Below are 20,364 nucleotides of genomic sequence, written 5' to 3'. Positions count from 1 at the left end.
GCTGCTCTGGGCATTCCATTCCAGGGCTTCACCACACTCACAGATAGGGATTCCTTCCCAGTACCCCCTCTAAAGCCCTGTTTGAGGTGGAGCAGGGTGAATGTGAAGGATATTTCCATTTCACACCTCTCCAGATTTTCAGGATACTTGGAAATGTCACCAAGCACATAATGCTTTAAGTTGTTTTTGTTCCTAGTTTTCATACTTTTCCTGGATTTCAGGCAGATCCCAGCCTGTGGAAGCTGTAGGTAATTATCTGCAGTCTCATGGGCAATTAGCACAGTCCTGATCAACCTTCCTCTAGTCCTGCACATCTCCTTGTGTTCCCAAATGCCAGTTCTGGCCTAAATTCCCTGACATGGTGCTGGATAAAACTTAGATTATTTCTAAGTGAGGTTTTTCCTTCTCCTCCTGTTCTCCCCTCCTCTTTTTTCCCCTCACTCTTTTTTTCCCTCCTCTTCTCTTCCACCCCCTTTTCCCCCTCCCCTCTTTTTCCCATCCTCCTCTTCCTCCCTCCCCCTTTAAAGACTTTCAGAGCCATTTTTGGCCCTGAAATCCTCCTTCTCAGCACCAAGAGGAGTGAATTTTAAGGAAAATCACCCTTGCAAGGTTGCTGTGAGCAGGATGAGGAGAGGAGCTCTGTTATCTCCTGTTCATTTCCCAGCATCCCTGTCCTGCCCTCTGTGCTCCCTGGAGCTGTCTGGGTGTGGGATGAGACAGGACTGGGATGTTTCCTCATCAGACTGGAGCTCCCAATGCAGTATGAGCAGAGCTGGGGATGCACAGCCTGGAGGAGGCTCCAGGGAGACCTGAGAGCTCTTTTAAGTTCCTAGAGCTGGGAGGGGCTTTGGACAAGGGCCTGGAGGGACAGGACACAGGGAATGGATGGGATATTGGGAATCAGGAATTGTTCCCTGGCAGGGTGGGCAGGCCCTGGCACAGGTGCCCAGAGCAGCTGGGGCTGCCCCTGGATCCCTGGCAGTGCCCAAGGCCAGGCTGGACAGGGCTGGACAGGGCTGGGAGCACCTGGGGCAGTGGAAGTGTCCCTGCCATGGAATGAGATGAGCTTTAGGGTCTCTTCCTGTTGGATTAAGCCATTTTCTGACCCAGAGATGGGGTAACTGAGAGGTGTTTCAAAAACTTCTATTCCATTTTCAGTCTCATGTGAAGGGTGAGACAATAGAGATGTTATAATTCACACCATTACCATCAGAAACCAACTATTTCCTAATTATAATACATTATAAACTTTTCTTAGCTTGTCAGCTTTAGCCACACCATGCTGTAAATACCTTAAAACCAATCTTTTAAAATTTCCCCATGTAAGTCCTACTACAATTTATCTTTTATAATTTTATTTCTCTAAAATATCTAATTTTATTTAGAAAACCATCCTTTGAAACTTATTTCTAGTTCCATTTCTCTCTCAGCAATGTTTATCTTGTTCCATGGCATTTCTAAGTTAACATTTCTTATCTCAGAATTTACTTACAGTTACATACCATGTGAGCCTTCTGTCAGGCTTTAAGAATTTTCTATAAATCCATTTCCCACATCTTCCCACAAAACCATCCTGGGATTCTGGGATTCAGTGATGCCAGCCTGGCACAGGATGTCCCAGGAATGCTTGGAGAGTCAGCAGGACAAACAAGTGACACTGTAGGCTTGATCAGCACTTTTGTTGTACTTAGGGCTTCATTTTAAGCATGAAAAAAGAAGGAAAACAAGCCCAAGTTGGCTTTTTGGAAGCTTGTGGTGTTGAAGGATGAGGAATAGTAAACACAGGGATCCCAGGTGAGGAAGGAGGGATGCAGCCTCAGCCTGATGGAGGTGAAGGAGGTGGTGGGAAGGGATTGGAAGTGCTTGGGATGAGGGGAGACACAGCAAGGTCAGTGTTTGCTCTCAGAGCTGTTTGTGAGAGGTGTCTCTGTCTGTGGTACTGGGAACAAAGAGATTCTGCTTCTCCAGCTTTTTGGGGTATCCTTTTTAAGTTCCCCTTAATCTGAAATACAAGTGGCACTAGCTGGGCTCCACAGCCTGGATTTTTGGGAGGGCACAGCTGCTTCCTCTGCCCACACTTGGCAGGACTTCCAGGGTTTCCCAGAAATCCCCTTTGCTGGGTTTTCCAACTGCTTATATTGCCATGGGATCTGCCCTTTAGGTCTCCCTGGAATTAGTCTGGCACAGTTTATTGTTCCAGGCAGCACCACTGAATCTGATATGCTTTATTCCCTGATTGAGTTTGTTTGCCAGCTCCATTCCCCCCTCCCTGGCTGCTCCCAAAGCCTTAATTAGGAATTATTCCACTTTCAGTGCCCATTGTTCCAAGTGGCTGCTGGGAGCAGGTGCTTTACAGCTTCAGCTTGGGCTTGGCAGTGCTGGGATAAGAATGGGGCTCTATCTTAAAGGACTTTTCAAAACAATTCCATGATTTATCATATCAGTGGTGTGACCTGTATCAAAGCCAGGCTTTGAGGAGCTGCTGGGTCTGTTCTTAGCATTCCCACTGGGTTTTGCTACACTGTGTCTCAGCTAAACTTACACTGGTGGGAGGGAGAGAGGAGAAAAAATTCTGGGCATGTTACTGCCTCAGCAGAAATATTACTTGGTAGAAGCTGAGGAGGGTAAATACCTTCCAAATCATCAAACTGAAACTAAAGCCAGGCCCTGGTCACACAGCAGCTCACAAACCTGCCCTCCTTCTGGAGCTGAGACAGGGATGAGAGGAGTGGCTCTTCCTGGACTAAATTCACTCTCTGTGGGAAAGGCCCCGTGGCACTGGGCAGGTCCTGGCAGATCACTGGGATCTGGGCTTTGGAAACAGGGCAGGGCTCTGCAAGTCCTGGCCAGGGCGATGCTGGAGCTGCTGGAAGAGGGATTTGTTGCTGGGGTTCCTAGCACAGCTTCCAGGCACATGGGAAGAAGCAATTCCTGGCTGACAATGGATCTGAGATAATAATCTGTGATTTGGGAGGGTTTTTTGCCCTCATCAGAGCCCCTGAAGCCTCCCAGTGACACAGGGCTGGGGTGATTAAAACCTGCTCCCAAGAAAGAACACAGCCTGTGCTATCCCTGCAGAGCTGTGGGATCCATCTCACCTCTGTGAGAGCAGGAGGGAAGAAAGCTCAGAGGTGTTGCTGGCTGGAGTGGGATTTCTGATCTGCTGGGAATCATCTGTACCTCGTGCTGCTGTGTCTGAGAGCTGAACTCCAAAAGGAATGTGCTTGGGGCTGGAATTAGATGAGGTCTTGATGGGAAAATTTCTGCAAGGATGTGGCTTCTTCCAGGGCTGTATCCTCAGAGTCAGCTTGTTGGGGAAGGGGGTGACTGGATCTGCCTGGTTTGGGATGGTTTTTAAGGGGTTTCATCCCTCCCTCCCAGCTCCTTTGATGCATCCCTGCCCTTTAACAGCAAACCCTTGGATTTATTGCCTTGTGCTTTGAAGCGAGAGACCTTGACTGTGGCTTGCCCTGGGAGATCCAGCCCTGGCACAGCTCTGCATTCCCTCCCTACCCTCCCCAGCCAGCTCAGCTCCACCAGCACTACATCCAAGGTCATCCAGGGAGGGGTTCAAATCCCCAAACCCCCAAAACATCCCTCAAGACAGCCCCAGGGGGTTGTTTGCTTCGAGGGCTGTGCTGTGTGAGGGAGATAAATAAATTCTGCGCTTTGTTCTGCAGTTTATAAAAGATTCATGGCTGAGGCAGCTGACTAAAAAAAGCCTCTTGTGTTGTCTCTTCTGGTTTAGTTACCTAAATGACTTGGATAGAATATCCCAGCCGACCTACATTCCCACTCAGCAGGATGTGCTGCGGACCAGAGTGAAAACTACAGGAATTGTGGAGACTCACTTCACCTTCAAGGACCTTTATTTCAAGTGAGTGAAGGGCTGTGCCCGTGCCCTGCACTGGGGGCACACCCCACACTTGCTCCTGCTTTAACTGTCCTCCTTCCCTCCATTATCCTCTCCTCACTGGAGAGACCAGTTTGACTTTGATTTGCCTTCTGTTCTTTTCAGCTGCTTTTATGTTGGAATCGCAGACACAGGTACTGACTGCTCGTTTCCAGGACCCAATCCCAACAATAATACTAAAAGGACACTGACTGGAGTTTGAGTTTGAGTTTAACCCTTTCCTCAGAGCAGAGGAACCCAGCTGTGTCCGTAGCCAGGCTGTGGCTCTGGGATGCATGGTGTGCTCCATGTGTTCCTCTGGGCATTGCCAGCCTGGGCCTGGCACTGCAGGGGCTGGGACTTCCCTGTCCCCTCTGCTGATCCAGTCCCTGCCAGGCTGTGGATCCAGCCTGCTCCTGGCAGTGTCCCTTTACATGTCACTAACGAGCTTCCTCTAACCTCAGAGCAGGCTGAGGCTGCATCCCTCCTCCCTCACCTTGGATCCCTGTAGCTCCCCTTCCTGCTGCTTAGGAATTCCTTGCTTCAGATCCCACGTGTGCTCCTGACAAGCAGCTGGAGCCCCACAGCATTCCTGTGCTGGAGGGTGTAGGACAGTGCAGTGCCTGTGGCTCAGCCCCCTCCCTCTGTCTGTGCCAGTGGTTTGGAGTCTTTCCTGATCACATCCCTAAAAATTGTGTGTTGGCTTCTTTACAAATGGGCTGTGAAACACTTTGATGGAGTTGCAGCAAAATCCATGTGGTGCTTCTAAAATCCAAGGATTTTAACAGGATCCCAGGTTGGTTTGGATTGGATGGGACCTTAAATCCCATTCAGTCCCACCCCCCTGCCATGGGCAGGGACACCTTCAGCTATCCCAGGTGGTTCCACAGCCTGTGCAACCTGGCCTTGGATATTTCCAGGGATGGAGCAGCCACAGCTGCTCTGGGCACCCTGTGCCAGGGCCTCAGCACCCTCACAGGGAAGGATTTATTCCCAATATCCCACCTAACCCTCCCCTCAGGCAGTGGGGAGCCATTCAACCGGTTCTGTCCCTCCAGGCCCTTGTCCCAAATCTCTCTCCAGCTTTCCTGGAGCCCCTTTAGGCACTGGAAAGGACTCTCAGGTGTCTCTGGAGCCCTTTCCTTCCCAGCTCTCCTGGATCCAGTGCAGAGGGGCTCCAGTCCTTGAAGCATCTCCATGGTCTCTTCTGGAGAAGGAAACTTTTACACAGTTTTTGGGAGAACATCATTTTGGCTTCCAAACTGTGCAATTTAAGAATATTTTAAACAAAAATGCCAAAACACTCAGCATCATCAATTTATTTATGCAGCTTCTGGTCCATCCAGGGAATAACTTGTCTCCCTGTGGTGATGGATCAGGATTAGCATCTCCAGTGTGTTCTTTAATCATCTCCACCCTCCTTCCTGATCCTGCCAGAGCCATTGATCATGTGCAGGGCCCCAGACACACGAGGTGCTGTCCCAGAGGGATTTGCTCCACAAAGGGAAGCATTCATCCATCAGAAACCCTGGTGCTGCCAGCTCTGCTGTGATATTCCATCTCAGACATTAATAATGGGATGGGGAAGCTGCAGTGACTGGAATTGGGATGAGCTGAGGTGTCAGGGATGCTCTTCCTTCATGAATCTCTCTGTGGTAATGGCAAATGATTCAAGCCATGGAAATATCCTGGATTCTCACAGAGATTTCCATCTTTCCTTCTAGACCAGAGGGTTAGATAAAAGGTGGGAGTTAGTTTGGGATCATTAAATCCCCCCTTGGACAGCTCCTTATCTGCTCTGGGAGAAAATCAATATCTATGACTTAATAACTCAGATATTAACTTGATTTAATTAAATCCCACTCCTGGGCTCTCATCAAAATATTTGGATGAGCAGGGGGGCTGGAACTACCAGTGACACAAATTTCTATTTAATTAGAAATTAATTCAATTTATACAGAAATTCCATAAGCAACTGCTCAGCCTTTAACCTCTGGTACCTCTGATTATTTTTAATAAATTAAATTATTTCTTAACCCCCTTAATCTTTTCCTGGGTCCCAGCAGGAGCTTGCAGGTAGTGTGTTCCCAATAACCCATTTCCTGTGAGAAAGTGTTTGGAGTCCAGTCAAGTAATGAGTTGTTGCTAAGGAAGTAGGAAAGAGAACAAAATCAGCAGAGCTCTGGATGTCAACTTCCAGTTCTTCCTGCTGAAAACCAGACTCATGGAATGGTTTGGCTTGGAAGGGATATGAAACCTCAGGCAGGGACACTTCCCACTAGCCCAGGTTGCTGCAAGCTCTATCCACCCTAACTTGAAAGAAAACAGATAATACTGATTTAAAATCTATTCTGCTGAGGGAAGCTCCCAAAACCCTGTGTGTTCCCAAGCCCTGCTCAGCCTCCCCACCCTTGGGGGCACCACGGGGGCCGGGCAGGAGGGGTGTGCCCAGCTCCTGAGCCACTTCTGCCTCTGCCAGGATGTTCGACGTGGGAGGGCAGCGCTCGGAGCGGAAGAAGTGGATCCACTGCTTCGAGGGGGTGACAGCCATCATCTTCTGCGTGGCCCTCAGTGACTACGACCTGGTGTTGGCTGAGGACGAGGAGATGGTGCGTGTTGTGGGATTTGTGGCTGCAGGGGAGGGAGCTGGGAGCGTCCTGGCTCCATCTGCACCAGGCTGGAAGGTTCCTGCTGTACTCCTCCGATAGAACTTGTAGGGTCCCCCAACAAAGGGGAGAGAATGATGCATCTGACTCCATCTTATCAGAAAGCTAATTAATTACTTTATTATACTGTATTATTCTATACTATATTACACTACATCTAAACTGATGTAATGTGATATAGTAGAGAATAATATAGTATATTCTACTATATTATATTCTATACTATGTTCTATTAAAACAATATTAATACTATATTCTATTAGTACTAATTCTATATTCTATATTGTATTCTATACTATATTCTATATTCTATTCTGTACTATATTCTATTAATACTAATTCTATATTCTAGTCTATACTATATTCTATTAATACTAATTCTATATTCTATTCCATACTATATTTTATTAATACTAATTCTATATTCTATTCCATACTATATTCTATTAACACTAATTCTATATTCTATACTATATTCTATTAATACTAATTCTATATTCTATGCCATACTATATTCTATTAACACTAATTCTATATTCTAGTCTATATTCTATTAATACTAATTCTATATTCTATATTCTATTCCATACTATATTCTATATTCTATTCTGTACTATATTCTATTAATACTAATTCTATATTCTATATTCTATTCCATACTATATTCTATATTCTATTCTGTACTATATTCTATTAATAATAATTCTATATTCTCTTCTGTACTATATTATATTCCATATCTGCCAAGCACTCAACTCTGCACACAACTGCATTGAATCTCTGACTGTCACCCAACAATCCCAACACACACACACACACACCTGGCCCTGACAGGCCAAGGAAACAAAACACCATCACTTTGGGTAAACAATCTCCATATTGCATTCTACTTTTGCACAAACACAGGCACAGCAAATGATAAGAATTTTTTCTTTCTCTGAGGTTCAGAGAATGTGAAATCCAGAAATATTTTTGGGAAGAATTGTGCCTTGCTTTTCTCTGTGAAGAGAAATGTGGCGACACTCCTCCTGTTAAATTGACTGAGAGCTGCAAGGACGAGCACTCTTTGGATAGACCAGTGGAATCTTGCCCCACAAAATGATAAATACAACCCATCCATGAGGTTTTCCACGTTCCTGGTTGCTGGGAGGTGCCTGAAGTTGTTCTCATGCCTTGTTCTCTACATGTGAGTCACTCCAGGAAGGAACAGGAGGAGGTGAACTGTCCCCCTGTGCTCCTCCTGGGGCAATGGCAGTGAGGATGTGGCAGTGACACCTCAATTTTGAGTCTGGCCTGTGCAGCAGAGCCTCTGTCCCCCATCCCACCCTTCCTTAACATCTCCCCTATTGGATTTCCTTTTCCAGAACCGGATGCATGAGAGTATGAAACTGTTTGACAGCATCTGTAACAACAAATGGTTCACAGACACCTCCATCATCCTCTTCCTGAACAAGAAAGACCTGTTTGAGGAGAAGATTAAGAAGAGCCCGCTAACGATCTGCTACCCAGAGTACACAGGTAGGCTGGGACCTCTGGGACTGTGGGATCATCTGTGTCACTGGGCCAGCAGTGAGTGAGTCAGAGCCTTACACAACCCAGAATCAGTTACAAACTTTTCCCCCAGTTCCTTCCCTGGGCCTCCTGGACAGTTCTGGCCTGTTCAGTTGGCTGGTGCTTGTTTTCTTGGAAGAGCTGTGGTTAGGAACAGCCTTTGTCCTTCCCTGGAGTAAAGTGTTGCACTCCAACAAATCAAGGGGATTTTCCTTCTTTCACTGAAAGAATAATAAAGTACTGGAATGCTCTTCCCAGGGAGGTGGTAGAATCACCATCTCTGGATGTGTTTAAAAAAAGACTGGACATGGCACTTGGTGCTAGAGTCTGGTTGAGGTGTTAGGGCATAGGTTGGACTCAATGATCTTAGAGGTCTCTTCCAACCTCATTTTTCTGTGATTCTGTGTGAAGGTCACTTCCCTGTTTCCACACCTAACTGGGACAATAATTCCTTTTAAATTCAATTTTAGAGGCTGTGTAACTTAACCACATCTTGCTCTGGCTCCTGTCCACCCTGGAGTGTCCATGTTTAACGTGGATTGTTCCAGAACCCATCCCTGCTGTGGTTCCACACAGGTGGAAGGTTTTACTTGGGCACCGCTCAAGGCATTTACATGTTTAAAAAATCCTTCAAATCTCTTCAAACCTGTTGATTTCTGTGATTCCCAGAGAAGCTGTGGATTCCCTGTCCCTGGAAGTGCTTGGGGCTGGGCTGGACAGGAGCAACAAGGTGTCCCTATTCCTGTCAGGGGGTGGAACAAGATGGGATTGAAGGTCCCTTCCAGCCCATGACTGCCATGATTTGTTGCTCTCTGTGGAACCTGGCTGTCCCAGCACGTAGCAATCCCTGGATCCCATGTCCAAGGTCACTGCCCAGAGAACAGACTTCAGCTCTCCCAGAAGGAGTTAATGGTGGATTTGGATTTGTAGCTGGATAAGGCAGATGGTTGCAAGCAGCTTAATATGGACTTAAAAGCTCCCGTGAGCCGGTGGGCAAAGCCAGGGATCTTCTCCTTTGCAGGCTCCAACACGTACGAGGAGGCAGCCGCCTACATCCAGTGCCAGTTTGAGGATCTGAACCGGAGGAAGGACACCAAGGAGATCTACACCCACTTCACCTGCGCCACCGACACCAAGAACGTCCAGTTCGTCTTCGACGCCGTCACCGACGTCATCATCAAAAACAACCTCAAGGAATGTGGGCTCTACTGAGAGGTAAATGCAGCTCTGGGTGTCCTGCTGGGAAGGGCTCTCTCTGCTCCCTTCTACATTCCTGGTTTCCTTCCCAGTGTTTCTGCCTGGTGAGCCCCAGCCTCTTGCTGCCTCGTGGGGACAGCGACGAGCATGACCCAGGAGCAGAGAACACGTGGAATCCTGGAATTCTTTAGCACAATCTTCTGTCTTAGGGACCTTTTATTGCTGTGGGATGTGGAATTAGGGCACAGTGAAGCCACGTAGTGGGAGTAGATCCTCCTGGCATCGTTGGACGACGTGATCTCCGGGATGTGCAGTGGATTCCAGCTGGATTCCAGACCTTGGATATGTAGCTTTCTCTCTTCCTTTGGTTAACAAGCCACCACTAGTCTGTTTTTAAGGTTATTTTTTTTTTCCATCGAGAAAACTATAACTTTACTAAACTTTATTTCTTTATTTGCAAACCTTGTTTTAAAAATAATAATAATTAAAAAAAAGCAACAAAAAATTCACTTAACTATGCACATGTGAGCAGATCCTGCAGAAAATATTCCTCTTAGCAGGAATTCCTTGTTTTTAACACTTGCTATGGCCAGGATTTAATATTTCTGCAGCTACCAAGGGATCCTTAGAGCTTCGGCTTTTTTTCCATGTGTGATTTGTTACCATCCTGCTCCCCCCAGGCTTTGGGAAAGGCTCCTGCAGCAGAAGGAGGGTTTAGGTTCTGTTGGGGGTTTGAGCCCAGTTTTATGCCAGTTTTATGGGAAGGGGTTTGTGCTCAGCATAATCCTAGCTCAGTGGGGAGAGGAGCTGAGCCCTGGCTGGGGGGAAATCTGCTGCTTCCCAGCTCCCAAACCACTGATTCCTGTGCATTTTTTGGGATGAAAATGGTGCATTATTCAGTGCTGCCTTTCCCATGGCCCTCCCTGCCCAGCCCTGTCCTGAGCATGCCTTTACTTTGTCTGTGTGGTGCCAAATCCCCATTTCCCTCTAGTGCCATCCCTAACCAGTCCTACATTCCTTTGCTGATCCATGATTGCATCCAGACTCCTCCCAGTTTGTCATGTGTACAGTTGGATCTGTTAGACTTGTTGGCAGTATTAAAATGGTGAGTAAAGATTGTAGCCTTTTCTCCACTTTATTCTTCCTTTTTCCAGGAGTGTTCCCAGCTTTTGTGCTTTGCTGGAGAAGGAGAGGAAGAGCTTTGATGGGAATTGGGTGGAATTTTCTGGACAGGGAGGTTCCTTGTGCTTTATCACCCACCACTGGTGGTGTTGTGCTGCTCCCAGAGACTTGAGTCGTGCTGGCACAGTTGGAACATGCCAGGAATCTCATTGCCCATGGGATTATTGGCAGATGGATAATTACTGCTTATTTGTAACCCAAATCTCACTGGCTGCTGTGACCCCCTTGGGAATTCTGCTCTGGGCACTTCTGTGGGATGGAGGTGGGACTTGCTTAGAAATCCAGGGTAAATTCCTCAGGGAGGCTGGTGTGTGCTGGCAGGGGGAGCCCTGAGGGAGATTCCCTGTTCTGGAATCTTTTCCAAGCTATCCGGAGCTGTGTCAGTTTGACAGTTCCCTTCCAGCAATCCTACGTGGGATAACTCATCCTTTAAACTCATCCAGGAGCTTCATCTCATCCAGGGGTGCTGGCCAGGAAGGTTTTTGGCATGGTGACCCCCATCCCACCCCCCAGGAGCCCAGCAGTGGCCATGGAGTGATCCAGGTGAGATCCAGAGATCCACACACCCCCAGAATGGATGCAAAGCAGGTGAAATATCCTTTGATCCAAGCTCTGGGACACAGGAATGGAGCAAAATGGAAGTGGGAGAAAAGAAGAACATCCACATCATGCATATTCCTTTATTGTGTTTTCCTACAGTTAAATGAAGCTGGTTGGGAGATCTCTGCAGGAAACAGGGAGAGGATGGATACAGGGCTCATCTATGGATTATTTACAAACAGACAGAGCAAATGCAGCTCTAAGTAGCAGAATGAAAATCTTTCAAGTAACCATTTCCTCTTTATCCAGCCCATTGCTGGGCTGGAGTTGGGATTCCCTTCCCCAGCCCCTCCTGCCTGAGAAATTCCCTCCATTTAGGGCCCAGAACAACCCCACAAACCCCTGATTTGTCCTGCCAAGGGCTGAGGTTGGTTCCCAGGAAAGAATGAGGGACTGAGGTTGGTTCCCAGGAGCGACTTGGGGGTAACACAGCCTCCACCTTCCCCAGAAATTTCATCCTGGATTAATCCAGCTTCAATCAAGGGCAGGAATGGGCTGCAGAGGGATGGGCAAGGGGGCCATGTCTATCCTACCTCCCAAATTCCCTCAGTATTCCTATTCCTGCTGGGCTCTCTGGTGTCACACCTCCTGTAAAATGCTGAAAACAGGGGTTCTTCCTTGGAAAAAAAAGAGGAAATGGCCATGAAAGGGAGCAGGAAGTTGAGCTTCAGCCCCTTCCAGGTTTGGGTTTGGAAGGAGGCAGATTTGGGCAGGTCATAGAAAAAGTGGGAGCAGTGATGTGTGGTGAGGGTTGGTTCTTCCTTTGGCTCTGCTCAGCAGAACGGTGAGATGGAAATGATTTCTTCTTCTGGGAGGGAGGGAGAGAGAACAGAGAGTTAAACACACCCAGGGAAGGGCTTAGAGGAGCAATTTTATGGAAACAAGGGGAAAAACTCAGGTGGGTTTCAGGGATTTGTGTCTCTTCATCCCTTTGCCTTCCTCCGTGATGATGAGGATGGAGCATCCCCTCCCTCCTCCCCTTCCAAGTGTCACCTTCTGGTGCCTCCTGCCTGCAGGGAAACTCCTTGAGGTTTTTTTGGTTGTTTTGGTTTCTTTTTGTAGCTTTTTCCTGCTTTTTTGTTAATATTCGAGGATAAGAGAAGCACCAGAGGTTCCCTGAAAAGCAAAGTGCCAGAGCCAGTGGCTGGGAGCTGCTTGGATATGGAGAAGAGAGGATGGAATTCCTGCTGCTGCTCAGAATTAGTGCAAGATTTAGGATGATAAACCCTAATTAGGGTGGTAAACCCTAATTAAAGTTTTAGGATGAGCTAAAAGGCTGGGAGCAGCAGAGTGTGCTGTGGGATATTCACATCCACTGAGGCTGGGCTGGAATTGCAACAGGAGAGAAATAAAATTATTCCCTTTAGCTCAGGTGGAGGATTGGGAATCTCCATGTGCAAGGGTGGGAATTGTCTGGCTGAACCCACCCCACTGTGGGATGGGACTGAATCCCATGGGAGCTCAGCACAGGGATGTCACCATGTCCCTGGGGTGATAGGACCCCAGACTTCCCCCTCCTCACTGCTCCCAGGCCATCCTTCCCTCCCCTATTCCTAGGATTTCCAGGACTTGATGGCAAAACCAAGGGGACCTACATCCCACCACCCCACAAAGCGGGATGGAGCCAGCTCTGATCATCCTCATCCCCCTCCCAGCCCTTTTTTGGGGAATGGAGCCAGCTCTGATCATCCTCATCCCCCTCCCAGCCCTTTTTTGGGGGATGGAGCCAGCTCTGATCATCCTCATCCTCATCCCCAGCCCTTTTTGGGGGGATGGAGCCAGCTCTGATCATCCTCATCCCCCTCCCAGCCCTTTTTGGGGGGATGGAGCCAGCTCTGATCATCCTCATCCTCATCCCCAGCTCTTCTTTTTGGGATGGTGCTGAGTCTGCTCATCCTTATCTCCAGCCCCTTCCCCAGCCTATTTGTTGGGGGGATGGAGCTGGCTCTGCTTTTCTTCTTCCCCTTCTCCTTTCCCCAGCCTGTTTTTGGGGATTGAGCTGGTTCTGATCATCCTCATCCTCTTCCTTCTTCCCCAGCCCTTTTCTGGGGATGGAGCCAACCCTGCTCTTTCTCATCCCTGTCCTCCTTTCCCAGCCCTTTATGGGAGGGATCCAGGTTTGATCATGTTCATATCCCTCCCCTTCCCCAGCCCTTTTTTTATGATGGAGCCAACTCTGCTCTTCCTTCTCCCCTTCCCAAGCTTTTTCTGGAATGGAACCAACTCTGATCAGCCTTACGCCTTCCCCAGCCCCTTTTTCTGGGATGGATCTGGCTCTGCTCTTCCTCACCTCCCTCTCCTTCCCCAGTCTTTTCTGGGATGGAGCCAACTCTGATCATTCTCATCCCAGTCCCCTTCCCCAGCCCTGTTTTTCAGAGAGATCCAGCTCTGATCATCTTTATTCTCCTCCCCTTTCCTAATTTGGGATGGAGCCAATAGTGATCATCCTCCTCTTCATCCCCCTTCCCTTTCACAGCCTTTTTTGTGATGGAGCCAGTAGTGGTCATCCTCCTCTTCATCCCCCTTCCCTTTCACAGCCTTTTTTGTGATGGAGCCAGTAGTGGTCATCCTCCTCTTCATCCCCCTTTCTCAGCCCTTTTTTCAGAGAGATCCAGCTCTGATCATCTTTATCCCCCTCCCCTTTCCCAGCCCTTTGGGATGGAGCCAATAGTGATCATCCTCATCTTCATCCCACTCCCCTTTCCCAGCCCTTTGGGATGGAGCTGGCTCTGCTCATCCCCCTCCCAGCTCTTTTTCTAGGATGGAGTCAGCTCTACTCTTCCTCATCCCTTTTCCAAGCCCTTTTTGTGATGGAACCAATAGTGATCATCATCCTCCTCTCCATCCCCCTTCCCTTTCCCAGCCTTTTTTGTGATGGAGCCAATACTGACCATCCTCTTCTTCATCCCCCCTTCCCTTTCCCAACCTTTTTTGTGATGGAGCCAATAGTGATCATCCTCCTCTTCACCCCCCTCCCCTTTCTCAGCCCTTTGGGATGGAGCTGGCTCTGCTCATCCCCCTCCCCTTCCCCAGCTCTTTTTTAGGATGGAGCCAGCTCTGCTCTTCCTCATCCTCTTCCCCAGCCCTTTTTGGGATGGATCCAGCTCTGACCACCCTCCTGCCCTCTCCTGTCCCTGTTTCTGGCTCCAGCCTCTCCCATACCTGCTGGTGCTCAGAAGAGGCCGCAGTCCTTGAGGTTCTCTTTGATGATCACGTCTGTGACGGCGTCGAAGACGAACTTGACGTTCTGTGTGTCTGTGGCACAGGTCATGTGGCTGTAGATCTCCTTCACGTCCTTCCTCATGTTGAGATCCAGGAACTGGGTCTTGATGTAATTCCCTGCATCCTCAAATGTGTTTGGACCTGCAGAGGGGGGAATGCTTCCAAGCTGCTCCCGTGGGGGCGGGTGTTGGAGGAAAAGGGTGGAGTGCTGACCATGCGTAGCACAGAACTCCTTTTTACCCCATTTCTGTTCTTCCAAACACCTTCCTGAGGCCACAGCCATGCTCTCCTCAGCTCCCAGGATTTGATTCACCACCTCACAGAGCAGCATGGAGCTGCTTCTGCTCATCCTCATCTCCTTCCCCAGCCTTTTTTTGGGATAGAGTCTGTTCTTATCATCCTCATCTCCCTTCCCCAGCCCTATCACAACACATCCCAAAACTGAGTTGCTGCATCTTTGCTGGGACCACACAACTCCCCAGCCCTGGTTTGGGGAGTCTCAAGGAGGAGGGGTAAGGCCAGGAAGGGTCTGGACTCACCATCATACTCTGGGAAGCAGATGCTGAGATGGACTTTCTTGATCTTTTCCTCAAAAAGGTCCTTCTTGTTGAGGAAGAGGATGATGGAGGTGGCAGCAAAGAACTTGTGGTTGCATATACTGTTGAATAGGTGCAGGGATTCATGCATCCGGTTCTGCAGGGAAATGGATTGTCATGGATTGGCACTCCCTTGGGGCCACTGCAGCTCATCCCCAAGCCCCCATTCCCAAAAAAAAAAGAGCTTTTCCCTGTTTGCTGCAGCAGCAGCTGGTCCTGCTGCCTGCCCAGTCTCTCCTGCCCACCCAAAATCACAGATAAATCCACATGATGCTCAGGGTGTAGGGACTGGCTCCAGTCCCTCCTGGGATTGTCAGAAGTGAAGGATTGTAGTGATTTCACTGAGCAAATGATCCATGGAAACCTTGCAGCCTGCGAGGAAGGTGCTCAGTGAGCATCAGGGGGATGCTCTTGTTGGACTGTGGCTTCTGGCCATTATCCACAGCTTCAGGGAGGAGCTGGGAAAAGGAAATCTCCAGTTTTAAAGCAGTTGTTGAGTTCTTAGTTTGCTGCTGGGTCATCCTGAGGGGATGAGGATCCATCTAGGCAGAGCCAAGTCCAATGGGGGGATTTTCTTGATATAAGGAGGATCCTCCATCTTTGTGGGCAGCAGGTGGGTTCTCCAGGGATGGTTTTCCCTCATCCAGTTTCCCATCACAGCAGCTTTTCTGTGTGCAGAGCACTGTCTGTGCCCAAATCCTGCCCTGTCCTGCGCTGGGTGAGCATTCCAGCCTCTCCCAAGGGCTCCCATGGGAAGGATGCTCTCCTGCACATGGCTGAGAAAAGGCTCTGAGCTCCTGCCTGGCCATGGCAGGGCCCAGGGATGGCAGATCCTGACCCTGATCCAGCTGCAGAAGCTGCAGCAGCCATGGGACCTGGAGGAGATGCCAGGGAAGAAACCACTCCTGCTCTTCTTGTCTTCACCCCTTATCTCTTCAAAGAAAAACCCATTATGGAGCTTCCATGTTCCTTCTCTCTGGATCTGTGCCTTCCCAACTGCTTTCCCAGGGCTCTGCTGGTGCATCCTTCACTGGACACACTTTGGATCATATCCTTGTGCCCCCACACTGGGAGGGTGGGAGCTGCCCCTCCTTATCCCCTCTGCTCACCTGGGAGGGCACAGCAAGGCATGAGGTGCCTCAGGACCAGATTTTCCTTCATCCCAGTGGGTTCCTGGCTCTTCCTGCCCTTCCCTTTAGCTTTGCTCCAGCTGCCTGGCTGTGTGCCCAGTCTCTGGTGGCTCTCAGGATCTGCTCAGGGGGTTTCCTCATGGGCAGAGCCATGGATTCACAACCCATAGGAAGTGCAAACACCTTTACCCAGTGCACTTTACCTGGGTGGGAACCAGCTCCATCCCATATGTCCCACACCTTTCCTGGATCACCCAGAGCATCTGACAGTGCAGAGTGCTGTTCCTCCCTCCTCAGAGCTCCCTCAGAGCTCCCTGTTCCTCTCCCCCTCAGCTCCCAGTGCCTCCAGGACCCCAACCCACCACTTCATCATCCTCCACCAGCACCATGTCATAGGCGCTCAGGGCCCCACAGAAGATGATGCAGGTCACCCCCTCGAAGCAGTGGATCCACTTCTTCCTCTCTGAGCGCTGCCCTCCCACGTCGAACATCCTGGGGAGGGGACAAGGATGAGGGACGCACTCACCTGGTCCTGCCACCCCCCATCTGATGGTTCCAGTGCCACATCCTCAGGGGGACAGGAATCACTGTCTGTGGGAGGGCACTGGTGCTCCCTCGAGTGTCAGGGTCATCCCAAAATCCCTCCCCACCATCAGGGCTGGGGGGAATCATGGAGGAGTGGTCATGGAGGTGGGAGAGGCTCCCACCCACCTGAAATTCAGGTCTTTGACAGAGAACTTGGTCTCGATGATCCCTGTGGTCTTCACTCGGGATCGCAACACGTCCTGCTCGTTGGGGAGGTAGTTGGGGGCTGTGATCCTGTCCAGCTGGTTCAGGTAACTGTGGGGACAGGAAGGGATGTGACCTGCTGCCAAGGGGCTGCCCATGTCTCCCCCTTCCCCCAGATTTTTGGGGATGGTTGTGGGGCTGAGCTCTGCCAAACACTGGGACTCCAGGGCAGTGACATCCCTGGGGGAGCTGAAGGACAGTAAAGGATGGTGGGGCTGCAGGTCAGCAGCACTTTTGGGATGGGGATGGCACTGCTGGGATGGACAATGACAGCAGTGGGGTGGAGGATGTAGGACAGCACTAATGGAATGGAAGATGGCAGCAGTGGGATGGGGAGATAGCACTGATGGGATGGAGAAGGGCACTGGTAGGATGGGGGATGACACTGGTGGGATGGAGAACAGTACTGGTGGGATTGGGGAATGGTACTGGTGGGATGGATGATGACACCAGTGGGATGGAGGATGACACCGGTGGGATGAAGAATGGCATTCTCGGGGTATTCCCAGGAGCAGGGAGGAGGTGGATTTTGCCAGGCTGGGTTGGAGCTGGCCATGAGCTGTCAGGGGGTCCCAGGGCAGTCCCTGTTGTGCCGTGTCCTCACTCACTATGCAGCTGAGTCGTTGAGCTGATACTCGGCAGCGCGGTCAAAGCACGCCTGAACCCCCCCGTCCTTCCACAGCTTCTTGATGCAGGCCACCAGCTCGGGGGGCATCGTGCCCTCCTCGATGGAGTCAGCCAGGTTGAAGAGCAGCCGGCCTTCATCCTGCGAGAGGGATCTTCATCACCAACCCTGTCATGGCCCCTGTCCCCCCACAGTGCCCTCAGGACTGGGGGAACAACATGGGGCCGCTGTGGACGCTGGTTCTGGGGGCTGCCCTGGCCCCACATCAGGAGGTTTGGGGGACAGGGACACCCCAGGACTGACCGCGCAGGAGGACTCGGCGTAGTCGATGCCCAGCGTGGACATGGCGCGGATGATGGCCAGGATGGACTGCAGGATGTTCCCGTAGATAATGGACTTGAACTCCATGCACTCCTCCTCCGTGTAACCATCCTGGTGGATGATCCTGGCAGGCACAGTGGCCTCAGCCCCAAGCCAGGACATCCTCTCCACCAGGAATCACCACCCCACACTGGGAATCACAGGTGCCACCACCAGGTGACATGGGGGGTGACTGGGGGTCCAGCCACCCCATGTCCAAGAGCTGGTGGCTCATCCTTGTGGCCTCCCCCTCCCCAGTCTGGCTCAGGCCATACTCACTTCATCTGCTTCACGATGGTGCTCTTCCCTGACTCTCCAGCCCCTGGAAAAGGGTGGGAGGGACACCTTAGCGCCCATCAGGGCCTGTTGTCACAGTGATGGGCACCCCATGGGGACCAAAGCCAGTGTCCCCCACTCATCCCCTGCCTAGACACTGAGCCTGGCCTTTTCCCACCACTGCTGTCATCCCCACACTCCTGTCACCCCTTGCACCCTGTGTGGGACCACAGCTCGGGACCCCCAGGGTGGTGGGAGCCCCCTGGGTGCGGGTCCCCCCATCCCACACCTCCCGCCCACCGTGGGCAGTGCCCGGCAATGCCTCTGGGGCCGTAAGCGGCTTAGGGCAGCACAGGAAGCTGCTTAGAATTAGGGTGTTAATCGCCTTGACCCCAGCCCCCCCACCTGGATAAGGCCCCACTGCTGGCCCCTGCCCCATGGAGTCACCCCTGCCCCACAGGGCCACCCCCAAGCCCCATGGGGAGTGGAGGGACCCCCAAGGAACCATCTCCTCCTGCCTGGCACCACCAGCAGGTTTTGGGGTGCTGGTGGCAGAAGCTCTCCAGGTTCTCGCTGACCCCCCTGAGATGTGGCACATCCTGGTGGGACCCGGGAGCTTGGTCCCTTCCCTATCCCCCCACTGTCCCCTTTGTGCCTGCCATCCCCAAGAGCCAATGCCATATCCAACCCTTCCCAGGGATAACCCTGGGGATGTCCTAGGGGTGGGACAACCTCTCCAGGCTGATGGTGGCTTGTCCAAGGGGCCAAGGGGTACCAGAGCCAGGGCAGGAGGAGCCCAGGGGGTCATGGGTTCCCTGTCCCCCTCCCCATCCCCACATCCCCTCAGCCTCAATGGAGTGGGAACACAGGGACATCTCCAGGGGACCTCCCCTCCAGCCTCACCAAGCAGCAGCAGCTTGACCGTCTTGGCCTCCTTATCCGCATCCTCCTGGAGCTTCTTCTCCAGCTCCTTGGACCTCTTGGCCATCTCCTTGTCCTCGGCACTGGCCCCGCTCCCCATGGCTTCGTCCTCCTCCTCCTCCTCCAATAACTCCACAAGCTCCTCTAGGTCCCCAGGCTTTTCCAGCTCTTCAAAGAGATAACACGCACACCTCGGGAACGAGGTGAGCACTGGGAGATGAACCAGAAATTCAAAAAAAGGAGAGCCAGGTACCCCACACCTGATGTTGGGGTGCCCCAAGCCGGCAGCACTCTTCGGTGGGTCCTCGCTGCTGGCTGCCCCCCGCTCTCTCCCTTAATTCCCCATGGATAACCTGATTTTTTTTGACCGTGGGATTTGGGGACTTTTTATCTTGCCATGTGACCCAGGAAATCCAATTAGCCCAAGATGGCAAAGATTAGGGCTCAGGGAGAAAAAAAAGGATGGAGCATCTCAGGGAGGTGGGCAGGGGGCTTTACATAAGGGGGGGCATCAGTGTGACACCCCCTAACCGTGGGGACTGATCCCCTGAGGTGACTTGGGAAGTGAGGATCATTTTGGGGGTCCCTGCTCTCTGTGGGCTGTGATCCCATTTTTGGGGGGCATTGAGGATGGGATCAGCCCCTGGCTGTGTGTGTCCCCCACCCCTGGGTGTTCCAGAGCAGGGGACTGGGTGGTGACAGGGGGACAGGGTGTTGGCAGGGGGGTGATGGCACCGGGGGATTCCTCCTGCAGGGAAAAGGGAGCTAATTACCCCGGGGTGGGTAACGAGGCCCCTAATCCTGCCCCGCTGGGTGCCGCCCTCCCGCTGCCTAAGCTCTTTAATGGGATCGTGGCTCAGCCTTCCTCCTCCTCCTCCTCCTCCTCCTCTTCCCGGGCTCAGCACCCCCCTGCCAGCCCATCCCCCAAACCCTGGGGACAGGTGGGTGCCTCCCCCTTTCTCCTGCGAGGCTGGCTTTGGGTGGGCCCCGCAGGGGGAGCCCCCGCCCCGGGGTGGGCTTTGGGACCCCCACAAGTCCTGCAGGTCCCCGATGTTTGAGTTTCAGGTTTCCTAAATCCCTGCACTTCACAGGGTCACTGGGGGCTCCATGTCCCCGCACCGGTGTCCCCACGTCCCACCGGGCGCATATTCGCTGCCAGCGCCGTCGCTTGGGGACACTCTGTTCCTGCTGTCCCCGCGGACACAAAGCCCTTTCTGAGCCTCTAATGAACTCGGCGCTAATGAGGGGGGTCCAATTAAAATACCAGACACCGCCCCCCCTCCCCGCGGTGTGCGGACAGTGCTGGGCAGGGGACATGAGTCAGGCTGGGGGTCCCCACTGTCCCCCGTGGCAGTTG

General features: G+C 51.4%; 2 protein-coding genes across 2 annotated transcripts in view; one reads left to right on the top strand and one right to left on the bottom strand.

The window, feature by feature from the left end:
* Positions 1 to 10,427, top strand: part of GNAI3 (G protein subunit alpha i3) — a 31,495-nt gene extending 21,068 nt beyond the window's left edge. The window contains exons 5-9 of the mRNA XM_054648713.2: positions 3,749 to 3,877; positions 6,372 to 6,501; positions 7,923 to 8,076; positions 9,131 to 9,324; positions 9,399 to 10,427. Of these exons, the coding sequence (XP_054504688.1) occupies positions 3,749 to 3,877; positions 6,372 to 6,501; positions 7,923 to 8,076; positions 9,131 to 9,321 (604 nt within the window). The 3' untranslated portion in view covers positions 9,322 to 9,324; positions 9,399 to 10,427. The remainder of the gene's footprint in view (positions 1 to 3,748; positions 3,878 to 6,371; positions 6,502 to 7,922; positions 8,077 to 9,130; positions 9,325 to 9,398) is intronic.
* Positions 10,428 to 11,154: 727 nt separating this feature from the next.
* GNAT2 (G protein subunit alpha transducin 2) lies at positions 11,155 to 19,917 on the bottom strand. The gene is made up of 9 exons (XM_054648633.2): positions 18,990 to 19,917; positions 18,090 to 18,132; positions 17,754 to 17,895; positions 17,434 to 17,591; positions 16,748 to 16,876; positions 16,399 to 16,528; positions 14,850 to 15,003; positions 14,251 to 14,451; positions 11,155 to 11,896 (listed from the first exon to the last, which is right to left on the bottom strand). Exons 1-8 carry the CDS (start codon positions 19,105 to 19,107, stop codon positions 14,261 to 14,263), a joined length of 1,065 nt encoding a protein of 354 aa, XP_054504608.1. The 5' UTR covers positions 19,108 to 19,917; the 3' UTR covers positions 11,155 to 11,896; positions 14,251 to 14,260.
* Positions 19,918 to 20,364: the final 447 nt, after the last annotated feature.

This window comes from Agelaius phoeniceus, chromosome 25, assembly GCF_051311805.1.
Source record: "Agelaius phoeniceus isolate bAgePho1 chromosome 25, bAgePho1.hap1, whole genome shotgun sequence".
Classification (NCBI taxonomy): Eukaryota; Metazoa; Chordata; class Aves; order Passeriformes; family Icteridae; genus Agelaius; species Agelaius phoeniceus.
This window is presented reverse-complemented; position numbering and strand designations above follow the sequence as displayed.

Excerpts from the sequence above, each read along its gene's own strand:
- GNAT2 (XM_054648633.2), bottom strand. The coding sequence starts at position 19,107 with ATGGGGAGCGGGGCCAGTGCCGAGGACAAGGAGATGGCCAAGAGGTCC. Across the intron at positions 17,896-18,089 it reads ACCATCGTGAAGCAGATGAA|GATCATCCACCAGGATGGTT; the intron begins GTGAGTATGGCC and ends TGTGCCTGCCAG. Across the intron at positions 15,004-16,398 it reads TGGTGGAGGATGATGAAGTG|AACCGGATGCATGAATCCCT; the intron begins GTGGGTTGGGGT and ends ATTTCCCTGCAG.